The sequence below is a fragment of the Rhinopithecus roxellana genome, chromosome 15 (genome assembly GCF_007565055.1).
Source record: "Rhinopithecus roxellana isolate Shanxi Qingling chromosome 15, ASM756505v1, whole genome shotgun sequence".
NCBI lineage: Eukaryota > Metazoa > Chordata > Mammalia > Primates > Cercopithecidae > Rhinopithecus > Rhinopithecus roxellana.
The window spans coordinates 73,927,560-73,944,352 of NC_044563.1; the positions used below are offsets into that span (position 1 = coordinate 73,927,560).

At 42.9% G+C, this 16,793-nt stretch overlaps 1 protein-coding gene across 2 annotated transcripts in view; it reads right to left on the minus strand.

The window, feature by feature from the left end:
- CRTAM (cytotoxic and regulatory T cell molecule) overlaps nucleotides 1–16,793 on the minus strand; it is a 35,979-nt gene that overhangs the window by 13,916 nt on the left and 5,270 nt on the right. For both annotated transcript variants that reach the window (XM_010356460.2, XM_030918942.1), the window contains exons 2-5: nucleotides 9,878–10,024; nucleotides 8,219–8,371; nucleotides 5,947–6,090; nucleotides 4,157–4,318 (exon numbers count right to left, since the gene is read on the minus strand). In XM_010356460.2, coding sequence (XP_010354762.1) covers nucleotides 4,157–4,318; nucleotides 5,947–6,090; nucleotides 8,219–8,371; nucleotides 9,878–10,024 — 606 coding nt within the window. The remainder of the gene's footprint in view (nucleotides 1–4,156; nucleotides 4,319–5,946; nucleotides 6,091–8,218; nucleotides 8,372–9,877; nucleotides 10,025–16,793) is intronic.

The window sequence follows — 16,793 nt, forward strand, 5'->3', positions numbered from 1 at the left end:
CACTGGAACCCAGGAGGCGAAAGTTGCAGTGAGCTGAGATCCGGCCACTGCACTTATCTCAAAAAATAAGTTCACTCCATCTCAAAAAATAAAATAAAACAAATATGCCATTTCTGTTAACATGTAGTGGATTTATTAATTTAAAATAAATTTACAGATACATATTTTTTAAATTTCTCAGCTTGAATTTCTAATAGGTAAATATTGACAGACATCACCTACATAAGTAAAAGTTCTTTGGGGTTCTCAATTATTTTTAAGAGTGTAGAGATGTCCTGAAATCCAAAAGTTTGAGAACTGTTTTTCAAATATTTACAAAATCCTATCCCCAGTTAAGTAATAGAAAACCAAGATTCCTCATTTTAAATACTAACAAGATGAAATAAATCAGGTGCAGTAGCTCATGCCTCTAATCCCAGTGCTTTGGGTGGCCGAGGAGGGAGGATAGCTTAAGCCCAGGAGCTCAGACCAGCCTGGACACCATAATGAGATTCTGTCTCTATAAAAAACTTTAAAATTAACCAGGTGTGGTGTGTGCACCTGTAGTCCCAGCTACTCAGGAGACTGAGGTGGGAGGATCACTTAAGCTCGGGAGGTAGAGGCTGCAGTGAGCTGTGATTGCACCACTGCACTACAGCCTGGGCTACAGAAGGAGACCTTGTCTCAAAAAAAAAAAAAAAAAAAAAAAGAAAGAAAGAAAGGGAAAGAAAGAAAGAAAGAGAAAGAAAGAAAGAAAGAAAGAAAGAAAGAAAGAAAGAAAGAAAGAAAGAAAGAAAGAAAGAAAGAAAGAAAGAAAGAAAGAAAGAAAGAAAGAAAGAAAAAGAAAAGAAAAGAAAAAAGAGCCAGGTGTGGTTCATGCTTGTAATCCCAACACTTTGGGAAGGAGGCAGAGGTTGGGGGATCGCTTGAGCTCGGCAATTCAAGACCAGCCTGAGTAACATGGCGAAACCCCATATACAAAAAATATGCAAATTAGCAGGGCATGGGCGTGGTGGCTCATGCCTGTGCTCCCAGCCACTCTGGAGGCTGAGGCAGGAGGATCAACTTGAGCCTGGGAGGCAGAGTTTACAACAAGCCAAGATTGTGTCACTGCCTTCCAGCCTGAGCAACAGAGTGAGACCGTCTCAAAAAAGAAATAAATAAATGATAATTCTGAAATCTGGGTGAGGTGGCTCATGCCTGTAGTTCCAGCACTTTGGGAGGCCAAGGAGGGAGAATTGCTTGAGACCAGGAGTTTTGAGACCAACCTGAGCAACATAGGGAGACCCTGTCTCAACAAAAAATTAAAAATTAGCCAGATGTAGTGGTGCATGCCTGTAGTCCTAGCAACTTGGGGAGCTGAGGTGGGAGGGCTGATTGTGAACCAGGAAGGTTGAGGCTGCAGTGAGCCATCATCACACCACTGCACTCCAGCTTAAGTGATAGAGTGAGACCCTGTCTCAAAAAACAAAACAAAACAAAAAACCAAAGATAGCCTGTTCAAAAATCTATTCCTGTTTCTCTGCTCTCTTTCTCCAAGCTTCACACTGTGGCTTTTTCAGAGGAAGGCACTTCTTTCCTCAGGACCACTCTAGTCCTGGTGCTGGCATGACCCTCACTTTCCCCAGGTCCTTCCGTGCAGAGCATAGGAATGAAAGGGGTCAGAACTCTTATGTGTAAATGTGTTTTAAAGCATCCTCAGCTAGTAATATTTTTTTCCTAATTGGGTGAACAAAATGTTTGTAGCATCTGTATGTCAATATAGTAGCAGCTAGCCAAATGGAAAAAACAGTGAACTAATGGAAGCCATCAATAGCTGATGCTGGCGTTTCTCTTCAAGTACTATTTGGAGATCTGGCAGTGAGTACAGCAAATAGATAGATCACAAATAAAAATTAAGTCTTAGCCTATTATTATTATTATTATTATTATTATTATGAGACAGAGTCTCGCTCTGTTGCCCAGGCTGGAGTGCAGTGGTGTGATCTTAGCTCACTGTAAACTCCGCCTTCCAGATTCAAGCGATTCTTGTGCCTCAGCCTCCCAAGTAGCTGGGATTACAGGCGCCCACAACCATCCCCGGCTAATTTTTTTATTTTTAGTAGAGATGGGGTTTCGCCATGTTGGCCAGGCTGGTCTCGAACTCCTGACCTCAGGTGATCCACCCGACTCAGCCTCCCAAAGTGCTGGGATTACAGGCGTGAGCCATCATGCCTGGCCTTTGCCTATTATTAAAAACATCTTTAGCTATAATTTTGAGTCATGTAGAGCTATAGCCATAAGGGAGGAGAACTGCCATTTCCCCCTTCATGGTAATTTTTGTAGATGGCTTGAACAATTGCTGAAAATTAAGAATGCCTTTTTTTCCAACATTGTTGGTTCTCCTATTGAAGAATCTGAATGTCTTTAGGAAGCTTTTAGATATAGCCTCATCCCCCACAGGCCCCGTGCTTCAGTTCTGCTGCTGGAGGTGGGGGCGTGGGGTGGGGATGACTCACAGCGGGGCGGGGGTGGTTGTGTAAGGTTACTGTGCAGCTCAGTCTGTGAGTCCATGGCTCTTACAGTGCAGCTTCTGCAATGACTACTTTTGGCTTGGTGAGAAAGTGACCCGTGGAAAGTATGTGGTAGTCAGAGGGGGCCTGTTAACCGCAGCCACAGCCCCCATAGGGCAGTATGGCAGCTTTCCCACAGCGAGGTTCTCCTAAGCAAGCTTGACTTTCAGCATCAGCTTGATAAAAGAGTTTTTCAATAAATGCATTGTCATGCAACAGTTTCCTCTTTCACTAATGTGAGTAAATCCTTATACTTCAGGAATTGATTACACGAAGTACCTTGTAAAACAATGAAACTCAGAGTCCTACTAATTGCAAACTTCTTACAGGACTTATGCATCCTTTTTGGTTTTTGTTTTGTTTTTTTTTTTTTTTGAGACGGAGTCTCGCTCTGTCACCCAGGCTGGAGTGCAGTGGCCGGATCTCAGCTCACTGTAAGCTCCGCCTCCGGGGTTTACGCCATTCTCGTGCCTCAGTTTCCCAAGTAGCTGGGACTACAGGCGCTAGTTTTCTTTGTATTTTTTAGTAGAGATGGGGTTTCGCCGTGTTCGCCAGGATGGTCTCGATCTCCTGACCTCGTGATCCGCCCGTCTCGGCCTCCCAAAGTGCTGGGATTACAGGCTTGAGCCACCGCGCCCGGCCAGGACTCATGCATCTTAAAGGATACCTCTTGGCTCAAAGAGTTGTGGACAGTTTTAAAATTATTTCTTGGACTTTTGGGGAAAGAATCATAGAATAGAGGTTCTGAGAATGGGGGCAACTCCTCTTCACATTTAATATTGGATATTTAAAATGGTGTTCAACTCAGAATATTAACATGGTTAAACTAAAATCTTCAAAGCAATTATAAGAATAAAATAAATCTAGGCCGGGCGCGGTGGCTCAAGCCTGTAATCCCAGCACTTTGGGAGGCCGAGACGGGCGGATCACGAGGTCAGGAGAACGAGACCATCCTGGCTAACACGGTGAAACCCCGTCTCTACTAAAAAATACAAAAATCTAGCTGGGCAAGGTGGCTGGCGCCTGTAGTCCCAGCTACTTGGGAGGCTGAGGCAGGAGAATGGCGTAAAAAAACCCGGGAGGCGGAGCTTGCAGTGAGCTGAGATCCGGCCACTGCACTCCAGCCCGGGCGACAGAGCGAGACTCCGTCTCAAAAAAAAAAAAAAAAAAAAAAAGAATAAAATAAATCTAAACAGGAATTATGTCTTCATGTAACCGTGTGTATCAATATCACATAAAATGATATTGACAATTTCGGTTTATTTCAGCTAATATCTCCTTCTGGGTCGAGTACAAAGATGTAGTATGATTCATATGATTGCTCCAAAAACACAACGGCAATAGAACTATTTAAAGTCATTATCAAAAAGCAAGCATAACACTATTTGCATGTGGCGCTCTGCTAGGCTTTCTGCTTAACTGGGGTTCTTTTGAACATTGGAATAGTTGAAATTCCGTCACTCACCTGGAGAAATTTCAATCAGTACAGGAATTTGCTATTAGGAAGAGCTTTGTTGGCAGTAATCTCACTCTGAAGGACTTTGCCCACTGCATTTAATTTTGTTTGATAGTGTAATATTAAAGTAAATCAAAAATTATTAAAGAGAATCATTAGTTCTTCTTACCCAAATCTTCAAACCGGAAGGGTGCTACTAGTTTTCTCCCTTGCAGGCCTCTGTGCCGGATAATGCAGTCCACTGTTGAATTTTTGCCGTAAGTGTGGATTATGAGAGTGCTGGTAGTATTACATTTCTTCCCATCAGTTTCAAATTCATGGTGGGTTCCACCTGCGTAGCAATTTAAAGAGGTTATGGCTATTTAATGCTATTGGATGAGGTTGGTTCTACTAGAGGCCAATGGCCTTGACTTCATGGCAAACATTAGATTTCTAACCTCATTCTAACCTCAGCCAGTTACCTTGTATAGGCTTGGCTCTGGTCACAAAGGCAAACAGATGAATGAGAGTAGATGACGGTTTTCTACAAAGTTTTCACTACTGGAAATAAAAAAAATTCAAAGCTTAAGAAGGATAGCTTGATGTTGTTATGAAACACAAAGATCCAAGACCTTATTCCGGTCATACGAATAAAGCGAATTAAAGGGGAAGTCTTATAACGAAGCAGAATTGGCACTGCACTGGGAATCAGATCTAGGTTTAGGTCTTTTCTCTCTAGAACTCCATTTGACCCTCAGTATTCTCAATTGTAAAGGGTCCATTGCAACTCTAAGAATGTTGATTACAGGCCAGGTGTAGTGGCTCACACCTGTAATCCCAGCACTCTTGGAGGCCGTGGAACACCTGAGATCAGGGATTCAAGACCAGCCTGGCCAACATGGTGAAACCCCGCCTCTACTAAAACTACAAAAATTAGCTGGGTTTTGTGGCAGGCACCTGTAATCCCAGCTACTCCAGAAGCTGAGGTAGGAGAATCGTTTCAACCCAGGAGGCAGAGGTTACAGTGCGCCGGGATCGCGCCACGGCACTCCAGCCTGGGAGACAGAGTGAGACTCCATCTCAAGAAAAAAAAAAAAATTGTTCATTACATAGATATCAAAGGTAATGTCCGTTGAAATGTAAGCAAACTATAAACAGTACCCAGGCATCATGATTAATTATTCTGTTTCAAAGGCTCAACCTTTAGATGCTGTATTACAAGGATATTTTTAATCTGTCCTTGCGGGTATGACACAAAATAGTACTATACAATATAGGGAAGATCATATCTGTTTCAATTTTACGTACTATGTTAAATGTATTTTCAATTTTATATCTGGGAAAAAGTTCATGCTCAGAGCTATTATACTTCTTCTTCTTCTTCTTTTTTTTTTTTCTTTTGACGGAATTTTGCTCTTGTTGCCCAGGCTGGAGTGCAATGGTGTGATTTTTTGCTCACCCCACAACCTCCGCCTCCTTGGTTCAAGCAATTCTCTTGCCTCAGCCTCCTGAGTACAGGCATGCGCCACCACACCCAGCTAATTATGTATTTTTAGTAGAGACGAGGTTTCTCCATGTTGGTCAGGCTGGTCTCGAACTCCTGACCTCAGGTGATCCGCCCACCTCGGCCTCCCAAAGTGCTGGGATTACAGGTGTGAGCCACTGCACCCAGCCTGAGATACTATACTTCTGTATTTACTTATTTTAGAAATTTTTGTGAAATTTGAAGAAGTCATTATAGTTCACTTTAGATTTTTACCTGTCTTAAACAAAAACATTTGCATTATCTGTGATTAGGCTTTCAAGATTAAGGCACAACACTGATTGGTTGTAAGAATAATTTGTCTGGAAAAGAACTAATAGAATATTAAATGGGGTCTTCTGGCATCTTCTGCCACTAGAGGGTGCCAAAACATTTAAAAATCCCCTGGAAATTTGAGCAGGAAGGAAGACAAAGAAGAGAACCATTTCTCCACTTACCAGAGACCTCCACGCCATTCCCAAGTAGCCAGGTTATCTGTGGAGGGGGCTTGCTTCTCATGGCGGAGCACATGAGTACAACATGTTCTTCTCCGTTTTGCTTTCTGATAACTGAAGCTTCCAGGATTGGCTTGAAAGGAGTTGCTAGAAGAAAATGGATTTTTCTGTGTTTAATTAGATATGAGTCTGCATATCTCAACGTAGTACAGAGCCTAATAATCTGTAGGTGATTGTTGTAGGGTATACTCTAATTAATGGGCCTTTTTTTTTTTTTTAGACAGAGTCTCCCTCTGTTGCCCACGCTGGAGTGCGTCCCCACGCACGTCCCCACGCACAATCTCAGCTCACTGCAACCCCCACCTCCCAAGTTCACTGCAATTCTCCTGCCTCAGCCTCCTGAGTAGCTGAGATTACAGGCGCCTACCACCACACCCAGCTAATTTTTGTATTTTTTGTAGAGACAGGATTTCTCCATGTTGGCCGAGCTGGTCTCGAGCTCCGGACCTCAAGTGATCTGCCCACCTCCACCTCCCAAAGTGCTGGGATTACAAGCGTAAGCCACTGTGTCCGGCCCATGTTTTTAACTTAATCTGTTCCAGAGTACAGTCATGTTAAAGGGCTTTTATGTGCTTGCAAAGCAACATTGGCTGAAGCCAGAATGTGTATTACTCAGTGTGTTGTTAGTCTCTGAAAATTCCCAAACAAGCAATGTAGCAACAATTCTTAAAATGTGATATATGAGGCCGGGCGAGTTGACTCACGCCTGTAATCCAGCACTTTGGGAGGCCGAGGCAGGCGGATCACGAGGTCAGGAGATCGAGACCATCCTGGCTAACACTGTGAAACCCCGTCTCTACTAAAAAATACAAAAAACTAGCCGGGCGAGGTGGCGGGCGCCTGTAGTCCCAGCTACTCGGGAGGCTGAGGCAGGAGAATTGCTTGAACCTGGGAAGGGGAGGTTGCAGTGAGCCGAGATCGCACCACTGTACTCTAGCCCGGGCAACAGAGAGAGACTCCATCTCAAAAAAAAAAAAAAAAAAAAGATGCGTTTATCTTATAAAGGGCACATTCGTCCTTTTTCTTTATACCTCTGTCTTGGAAATACTTTTTAGTTAGGCTTGCTTCTTCCTCTTTCCCATTCTACTTCCACTTCGGTCCAGAACTGAACTCTTCCCCGTTTACTTAACTCACCCACCCATCTGCCATCAAGGCCTTGTAAAGGCCCTTCTTAGCCTCAAATATACATTAGATGTGTTACTTGTTGGCAATACGAAGATGAAAAAGATATGATTCAAGGAGCTAATAGCCTGGTGGTAGCTTCAGCCCCTAAATTGTTAATGAAAAGATTATGTGTTGAGGGCAATGACAGAGTATGCATGGGGTGTTATGAGAGCCTAGAAGGACACACAGGCAGCCGAGCCAGGATGTGTGCTCCCTTACAAAAAGACAACATTGAGCTGAGTCACAGTGGTTCTCAAAACCCCCTTGACAGCCACTCCTTCCCAGCTACTCTCCCATCATGCTTTTACCGAATGGCAGGCACCACACTGCAGTCATTCCATAAGAGAAGTCTAAGACATTCATTTGTGTGATACGTGGGATGATGTTACTCAGAGATCAATAAAAAGCAATGTTTTTAATCAATCTGTTCTGCCACAAAAGACAAAACGAGTAAGGATAGTAAGACACATACTGGACACAGTTGATCATCTGTAGAACTAAGTCCTAGGCAATTAGGAGGCTGTCACTTCTTATCTGCACCTCCTAATCCCACCCTCCTACAGAAAAGAGGAATTGTTTGGCAGAGAGGATTTGAGCAGATCAAGCAGTGCAGCTACATCTGAATTCATTCTATCTTAGGATTTGCTGTCACGAGGTTCCACTTCATTTGCATACATGTTTTGCTTCCCGAGCTGGCGCGCAAACTCCTTATGGGCAGAGATCGTGCCTAATTCATCTTTGGTTCCCTAGAGCCTCACATGGTGCCTGGCACATAGTTGCAGCTCATCAGATATTAATTTTCTTTTCTTTTAGTTCCCCGGACAGAAAATTTAGTTGCTGTCAAAGACAAATTTCACAAGTTTACAGTTCAATCTAGGGCTTGCTTCTCAAAATGCTCTCTTCTGTTTCCTTTCAATACAAGATGGCAGAGGTGTCCCAGGCAATGCCTTGCTCTAGGCAACATTTTGAAACTAAAAGGTTCAGTTTAAAAATGACGTATCGTGTTCCTGTCCATATTGCTCCCCTACTGGGTTTACTTGCAGGTACCTACCCAGCACAATCACTTTCACTTCCTTTGTGCTCACAGAGTCGCTGTAATGTAAGCACTTGTACACGCCTTCATCTCGCAGGGTTACGTTAGACACGCTGATGGAGAGCTGATTGGCCGAGTGATGGAGAAGCTGGTATCTGGAATTTTTAAAAGCTGTACAAGAGGGAAATAGAGCTGTTATGAGGAAAGGTATCTGATGGATCCTTGGTCTCTACCCACTAGATACCAGAAGCACCACCCACTTTCTACATTTGGCACAATCAAAACTATCTCCAGACATTGTCCAATGTCCACTGGAAGGCAAGATCATTCCAGGTGGGGAACCACTGAGCTAGATCAAGCCATTCTGCTGCAGAAATCCGAGAGTGTCCCTCCTCTCCTAGTTTACCGAAACCAGAAACTAAACAGCAAAAAGCATTATGTAACAGAATTATCTCTATTTAAAATGTTTTTCTCTCAGAACTTTTAACAATTAGTATTTATTTCTACTGGAATCTAGTATTACTAGTTGATTTAGCTTGAAATAACATATTTCTTTATGTTAACATATCAGTATCTAATAATGCTTTTAAAGCATAACAATTTTTTTTTTTTTTCTTTTTGTAGAGACAGAGTCCTGCTCTGTTGCCCAGACTGGAGTGCAGTGGCACTATCTCGGCTCACTGCAACTGTCATCTCCTGGGTTCAAGTGATTCTCCTGCCTCAGCCTCCCCCAGTAGCTGGGATTACAGGAGTGCTCCACCACGTCCAGCTAATTTTTTTGTATTTTTGGTAGAGACAGGGTTTCACCTTGTTGGCCAGGCTGGTCTTGAACTCCTGACCTCAAAATGATCTGCCCGCCTCGGTCTCCCAAAGTGCTGGGATTACAGGCATGAGCCACCACGCCCAGCCAGCATGATATGTTTTAAGTGGCTCTGCTTTGTAAATAAGATTGAAATGTGTTTTAGACTTTTCCAAGTATTTGGGAGTTAGCAATATTAAATGGAGATATAAAATGATCTAGGCTTTAGTAAAACCCTGCCTAATGTCAAAGAGATGAACCCAAGAGACTTTTAAGAGTCTTTTTCCATCTCAAGACATCTTGTACTTTCTTCATGTGTGTTTGTGAAGAGAGAAATGACTGTCCTCATTTCCACATGAATACATCCTGTCTGTTTCTATTGCTTAAAAATCTTGATTTTGTGTTAAGATCAATAGGAGAAGAAGAGCTATCTGGAAGGGAGCTTTGTAATGTGCCTTTGGATTGCTCAGATGGAAAACGAAGCAGCTGGCTTCCTATGTGGGGTGGTGGTGGTGGCTGCATGAGGACCAAGCTCCCAGTCAGTTGGCTGCCTGTCTGTCATTGTACTGTGGTTGTGGGATGGTTACTGAGAGTGAAAAAGTGATGTGAGTGTGGAGTGAGGACATGGAAATGTGCTTTGTAATTTGAACCCCCTTTAACAACAATTCTGGTGGGGTTTCCATTTCACAGTTCCTGCCCCCAGCAAGCCACCGCGTCTATAATAACAGGCTTTGGAGGCGTGATTCACGTGTAACAGTAGGTGGACTGAGCTCACCCCTTGGGTGACTCATGCAGGCTTTCTGTCCCACCAACCTGTCCGGCTGGAAAATCCCTCAGGTTGAGGTCTGGTGGCATTTTTCTTTCTTTCTTTCACTTACCAGGATACTCATTTAAAAAAATGGTGAACCCTGAGGGGGTCAGCCACTGGAGGGAGGAGGTCTTCCTTAGAGAAGTGACACACTTTAGAGTGAGCGTCTGGCCTTCCTCCACGGTGATGGTTTCTGTGTGGTTAGTCAGAGAGGCCTCTGTGGAGGAAGAAAAATGGGGATGGTCAGGCCCGGGGTGGCCACACTGTCTCAGGGATTTTGTCTCGTTCATTCGTTCAATCATGTATTATCTATTTCTTCTAGAAACCAAAAAAATAAGCAAATACAAACAAAATGGGAGGGAAGAGGGAAGAACTGAGAGCAGGAGCAGTAATGATATTTCTTGAAGAAAGGGACCCTGGAACCAGGTCTGAAGGAAGGGGTAGGATTTTGACGGAAGAAAGGGAAGGTCGAACTCCAGTTCAACTGGTGTTGGGCACTTGCTCTGCCATATGCCAGGAACTATACCACGCCATTTACCTGTATTGAATTTAATTTTTTTTGAGACAGAGTCTTGCTCTGTTGCCCAGGCTAGAGTACAGTGGTGTGATCTTGGCTCACTACCTCCTCCGCCTCCTGGGTTCAAGCGATTCTCGTGCCTCAGCCTCCTGAGTAGCTGGGATTACAGACACGTACCACCACGCCTGGCTAGTTTTTGTGTTTTTAGTAGAGACACGGTTTTACCATGTTGGCCAGGCTGGTCTCAAACCCCTGACCTCAAGTGATCTGCCCACCTCGGCCTCCCAAAGTGCTGGGATTACAGGTGTGAGCCACTGCGCCCGGCTGGAATTTAATTTTCAAACTAACCCCAGAAAGGAAGAATTGTGCTCACTTTTACAGACCAGGGAATAGAGGCTCAAGGTCACAGAGGTCATGGAGCTGGGATCTGTACCCAGGGCTGTGGATGGCAAAGGCCATGCTTATGTAACTACGTCAGCCTATCTAAGCCACAAGACCCCAGAAAATGCAACCTTTCTGGCCTCAGCTTATAAAAGAGCATCTAGTACCTTCAAGTTGTGTGTCTAGGATTCTAAGAAAGAATGTTGTAATCATGGTGCTCTTGTGAACTGCAGAGTTCAGGGCAAGTAGCTAAGCCCCACCTGTCCCAGAGCTTCTACACCAGAGGGAGGATGTTCTAAGATTTCATTCGTTTCAGTATTCCACAGCCGAGCTTTCTGCAGACAAACATGAGTCTAATTTCTCCGAATCACAACCCCCAGAGAATGATGAACAATTGGTTCTAAGTAGCTCACATTTATCTCCCCAAAAAAGAAATTGATGGAAAAATAAACTGGCCTTCCTGCTGATTTGGCGTGCTTATTGCCATTCATTATTTCTTCATATTATAAATGAAATTATTTTTCCTGAGGAAAAGGCAATTCTTATCAATGAAGGTATAAAACACTTTTATAAACAGAAGAATACCATGGGGCTATAAATTATGAATAGCAAATGCAACAAGTTTTACTGCATCATCTTAACCCTTAACAACAACAACAAAAAAGAAACCAGGAGAGTTTATTTTCTTGTGATAAATTTCAAGTGTTAGGAAAAGTACTTTGGAGAGCTCTGGGAATTAATTGGTGTCTACTTTTTTGTTTGTTCCATTCCTAGGTCATTAATTTGAACCTAGCCTCTAGCAGAAATAACCCAGAATTATTGTATTGTATTCCTGTAAGCTTTCATGGGAAACTGTTTGCTGAAGTTCTAATGGAAAAACACCCATAGCATCCACCAATACCAAAATGAACAACAAGGAGGCAATAAAAAGAGATCTGTGCTTTCCAAAAAAAGCATTGGGGCATAAGGCCAGAATTCTGCTTAGGTTTGGCCATTTGGAAATACTCTCCTCTGTGACATCAATCCATAATTGAGTAATAAGGATATTAATAGAGAATGACAATAGAATTTCTTCTGAGGGATTTTTGCTGATAATAAAGGTTTAAGAAACCATTAAGTCCCTATTTTGTGTCCTCATGACATCCATATTAAGAAGGTAGGAAAGCCAGTGGTCCTCCACCTTGGCAGTACATTAGACTCACTGAGGGAGTTTGTGTCCTGGCCTCATTCACTACTAATTAACTCGGAATTCTTGGTGGGGCCCACACATCAGTTCTCCTGACCCCAGGCCTAAGTGTTCAGAGCATCCTGTTCCCAGAGCCCACATTTGCAGTGTAATGAATAAACTTCCAGAGCTCTGTGGCTGCTCCTCAGATACTTAGGACCAACTCTCTGCTGCTGAAAAACCACATGGAACAGGAAGATGAGTATCAATCTCACTCTTAAAGACTTCCAGAAGACATTCTACCGTACCACTGTGTCCAAGCCCTTATGCCCTTAGTCGGACTGGGTCTTCTGAAGATAAATGTCTTTTCCATAGCATGGTCAATTAATGAAAGAAACCATGCCTTTAGTTTCATTAGCATTTCTTCACCACTTCCCAACAGCCACATGTGAATATACTGTAGTTTGTCAATGTCCCTCCAAAAATATATCTCTTTGCATGGGACAGGGGACTCACATGTCATCAGAGCTGGTGAAAGCATAGGGGGACATTCACTTGCATCGCCACCCACCCTCTGGACTTCCTTGTTCTATTAAGCCCAGAGTTTCACCCTTGAGCTGTAACATCTCACTAGGCTCCTGTTGAGGCAGTCACCCAAAACACCCAGAACTTCTTCAGAGAATTTGTGTCACATCACGTCTCCCTATCCTGTGTTGATGATGCATTTCATTTTGGAACCAAAGTTCAGATTTCATATTCTCCCTCATCAGTCTTATTTGGTAAGTTTGGAGTGAGGGTTCAAGTTTTCTGAGAACATTCTTGCTCTTGATTGTCTTATCTGTCAATAGACCCTTAGGCTTTGTACCATCTGAACCTGTTGCAGACAGGAGCTGTTTATAATCATCTCTGCGTCCCTAACCTGGGTGGCATGGGATGCAATGGTAATACACACACACGAGCCAAATTGACTGGGTTGGAATCCTGGCTCTTCCACTACTAAGAGCACAAACTTGGGCAATTTATGTGTGTGAGTTTTCTTACCATAAAAATAGGAAAAACAATAGTATTCATCTCATAGAGTCATTGAGAAAATTAAAAAAAAAATGTAAAGAATCTAGTATAGTACTTAGTCCAAGGTAAGCATGACATGCTGCTTATACTCGGTATGGAGTGCCTAATAATTATTTGAAGAGCTGAGCTGACTCTTGCTTTATAAAGAAAAGTGGAAAGAGTCAGCGTCAAAAGACAAAGTCTTGTAGCTCTGCAGCTCTTCACTAGGGATCTCCTTCCCCAGTGTTATGGGACTATTTATTATTAAACATTCTAAGGTCCTAGTAGACATTAAGGAAGAAGCAGTTCCAGTCACAGTAAACCTAAATGGGAACAGTTCAGGAGGATTAAAGATTTTGAGGAGCAAATGGTGATAATGAGGTCTTTTTATTTTGGACCTTAGATTCCAACCAAGGGTGTAGTTAATCATACCACTCAGTTCGTGGTACACAATCATTATTTGATGAAAAGACAGAGAGAGACAGACAGACAGGCAGAGGCGTTAGAACTCTGTGAAATAATAAAATTCTGGCTAGGTGCGGTGGCTCAGGCCTGTAATCCCAGTACTTTGGGAGGCTGAAGTGAGCAGATCACCTGAGGTCAGGAGTTAGAGACCAGTCTGACCAACATGGTGAAAACTGTCTCTACTAAAAATGCAAAATTAGCCTGGCGTGGTGGCGGGCACCTGTAATCCCAGCTACTCGGGAGGCTGGGGCAAGAGAATCACTTGAACCCGGGAGGTGGAGGTTGCAGTGAGCCGAGTTCGTGCCATTGCACTCCAGCCCGTTGCACTCCATCTCAAAATTAAATTAAACTAAATTAAATAATAACATGTTTTCTCACTTCTCTCCTCTCTTCATCACATAAATTGTTTGCTATTGAAACACTAACTTATTTGCATATGTGTTTGTCAATGTCATCCCCAAGTCACATCTACTTGCTTTTAGATCCTGCATACTTGGCCTGCCCTCCATCACTGTGAATGGAGTGGGTACCTGGTATCTCCACTTGGGCACCAGGTTCCATCCCATTTATTTACTCTAGGAATTCCCTTCGGTGTTGCTCCATCTTTCAAAAGATGATTTGGTACAAAAATAATTCTACCATCATTGTTTTTTTTTCTCTAATTGTTTTTTTCTCTGGCTGGATGTGGTGGCTTATGCCTATAATCCCAGCACTTTGGGAGGCCAAGGTGGGAGGATCACTTGAGGCCAGGAGTTTGAGACCAGCCTGGGAAACATAACAAGACTTTGTCTCTACAAAACATTAAGAAAAAAAAAAAAAAAAGGCCGGGCGCGGTGGCTCACGCCTGTAATCCCAGCACTTTGGGAGGCCGAGACGGGCGGATCACGAGGTCAGGAGATCGAGACCATCCTGGCTAACACGGTGAAACCTCGTCTCTACTAAAAAATACAAAAAACTAGCCAGGCAAGGTGGCGGGCTCCTGTAGTCCCAGCTACTCGGGAGGCTGAGGCAGGAGAATGACGTAAACCCGGGAGGCGGAGCTTGCAGTGAGCCGAGATCCAGCCACTGCACTCCAGCCTGGGTGACGAGCGAGACTCCGTCTCAAAAGAAAAAAAAAAAGAAAAAGAAAAAAAGAAAGAAAAAAAAAACCTGTCATTCTCATCAGCACACAAATCAAATATGTACTATTTCTCCCATGTTAAAATGCATAAATAAAATGATGTCACAGTTCCTTCCAGCTGCTGCCCTATACTCTCCTATGCCCCTCTTTTTTTTTTTTTTTTTTTTTTTGAGACAGATTCTCGTCCTGTCACCCAGGCTGCAGTGCAGTAACATGATCTCAGCTCACTGCAACCTCCACCTCCTGGGTTCAAGCAATTCCCCTACCTCAGCCTCCTGAGTACCTGGGACTATAGGCATCTGCCAGCACGTCTGGCTAATTTTTGTATTTTTAGTATAGAGACGGAATTTTACCATGTTGTCCTGGTCTTGAATTCCTGTCCTAAAGTGATCCACCTGCCTCTGCCTCCCAAAGTGTTGGCACTACAGGCATGAGCCACATGCCCTGCCTTCCCTCTCTTTTATTGAAACATTTTTCTAAAGAACTATCTATACTTGTTTATCTCGCTCTTTGTTTTCTGACCAGGTTTTCAACTCCACTACTTCGTTGAAATAGCTCTTTGTCAAGGTTGCCAAAGACCTTCATATTGCTCAAACCAATGCTCCATTCTCAGACCTTATCTTATTCAATCTATGGTGTGCCTTCGCCATAAATGATCACTCTCTGCTCCTTAAATCAGTGTCTTTACTTGGTTCCCTAGATGTCAGTCTCTTTGACTCCCCTCCTAACTCACTGGCTGCTGCTGCTCCTCAGCTCCATTTCTGGGTTCTTCTCATCAATCTGCCCTCCACACAACGGAGGTCAGATCCTGGATAGACTCTCTCTATACTTACTCTGTGGGTCATCTCATCTGGCCTCATCACTTTTCTGATGATCAGTTACAAGTCTGAAAGCCTAACAAGCACAACACAAACTCTTGATTCTCTTCCCCCTAAATGTGTTATTTTAGACTTCACCACCAGCAAATAGCCCAGTTACTCAGGCCCAAAACCAATAACTCTGTAAAGAAGGTGTTGTTATTCCCATTTCACAGACGAGGACATCAAAGCTCAGAGGTTAAGCAGCTTTTGAGCCAAGATTTGAATCTAGAACTGTCTAACTTCCATAGCATTGTGATGCTTCCTGATTCACTCACTAGTTCTTGTGCACTGTCTTGATTCCTATAAATAGACTGAAGTTTCTAGAGGACAATGACTATGTTTTATATTTCTCTAAAATTCATTCTTTACAGAAACTATTACAATGTGAGCTTGAAAAGTTCTGGCTTAATGCTACTTTTCATGATGGCACTATAATGTAGGTGATTGACAGATATCTTTGTTCTCCTGTTGTTAATAAAAATTCTGAGAAACAGGAAGGAAGTTACTGGAAGAAAGTTACACATTGAATCAATGATGGAATAAAGACTAGTGTTAAGAAACATGCCCTAATTTCATCCTTGGGGACTAGACATTGACAGAAGTTTTGCCAATGTTCTTACCTTTGGTAAAATGATGGTCTAAACAGAAAGCCTGTGTTGGGTAAGATGGGAATGGTGAGATTTATATGCAGCCTGTTTAGGAATAAATGTCTCCCATTTTAAGGTTGTATGTATCATTTTTCTCTTTCATAGGATGCATGCTTATGAATTAAATAGTATAATTTAATTCTTACAACATTTTAAAAATTGTGATGAAATATAGTTTGGCTTTTTATTACATGCTAAAGTACTGTATGTCTTAAGATTAATGTTTGCACTTCTTGAGAATTCAGTATCAGCCTGCTAACCAGATTGACCACACCATGGATGCCTGAGTTTCATATGGAAAGGGCTGTGTTTGAGGCATAGAATATTAGTTGTTTCCTTTACTCTTTGCACCAAGCCTCACTTTTGGCTTTACAGGTCTGCTTATCTTGCAGTATTATCATGTAGACCCCATGTTTGATTTAGAAACAGGAAATCACTGTAGAAGGGAAGAATAGCCCCAGTGAGAAGCCACAGACCCACCCAGCTTTGCTTAGACTGTATTGCTTAAAAATATGTTTCAATGTTTGTAGTTTTGTTAAAGGAGGATGAGCAGGATGCTGTGCCTAAGTTTTGGTGGCACATTTTCCAAGGACAAGTTCCCCATGGTCTCCTCATTGCCATTGGAAACTAAATTGGAACTTTTTTTGACTTTTCTTTCACCTAAGTTTGGAGTCAGACTTTCACCTTTGTTGTCAGAGGGATAGGGTGTGAGATATCTTCCTTGCTTACCACTTCCTCCTCTGTAGGCTCTAGAGACATGTACATCCCCATTCACCTTTAA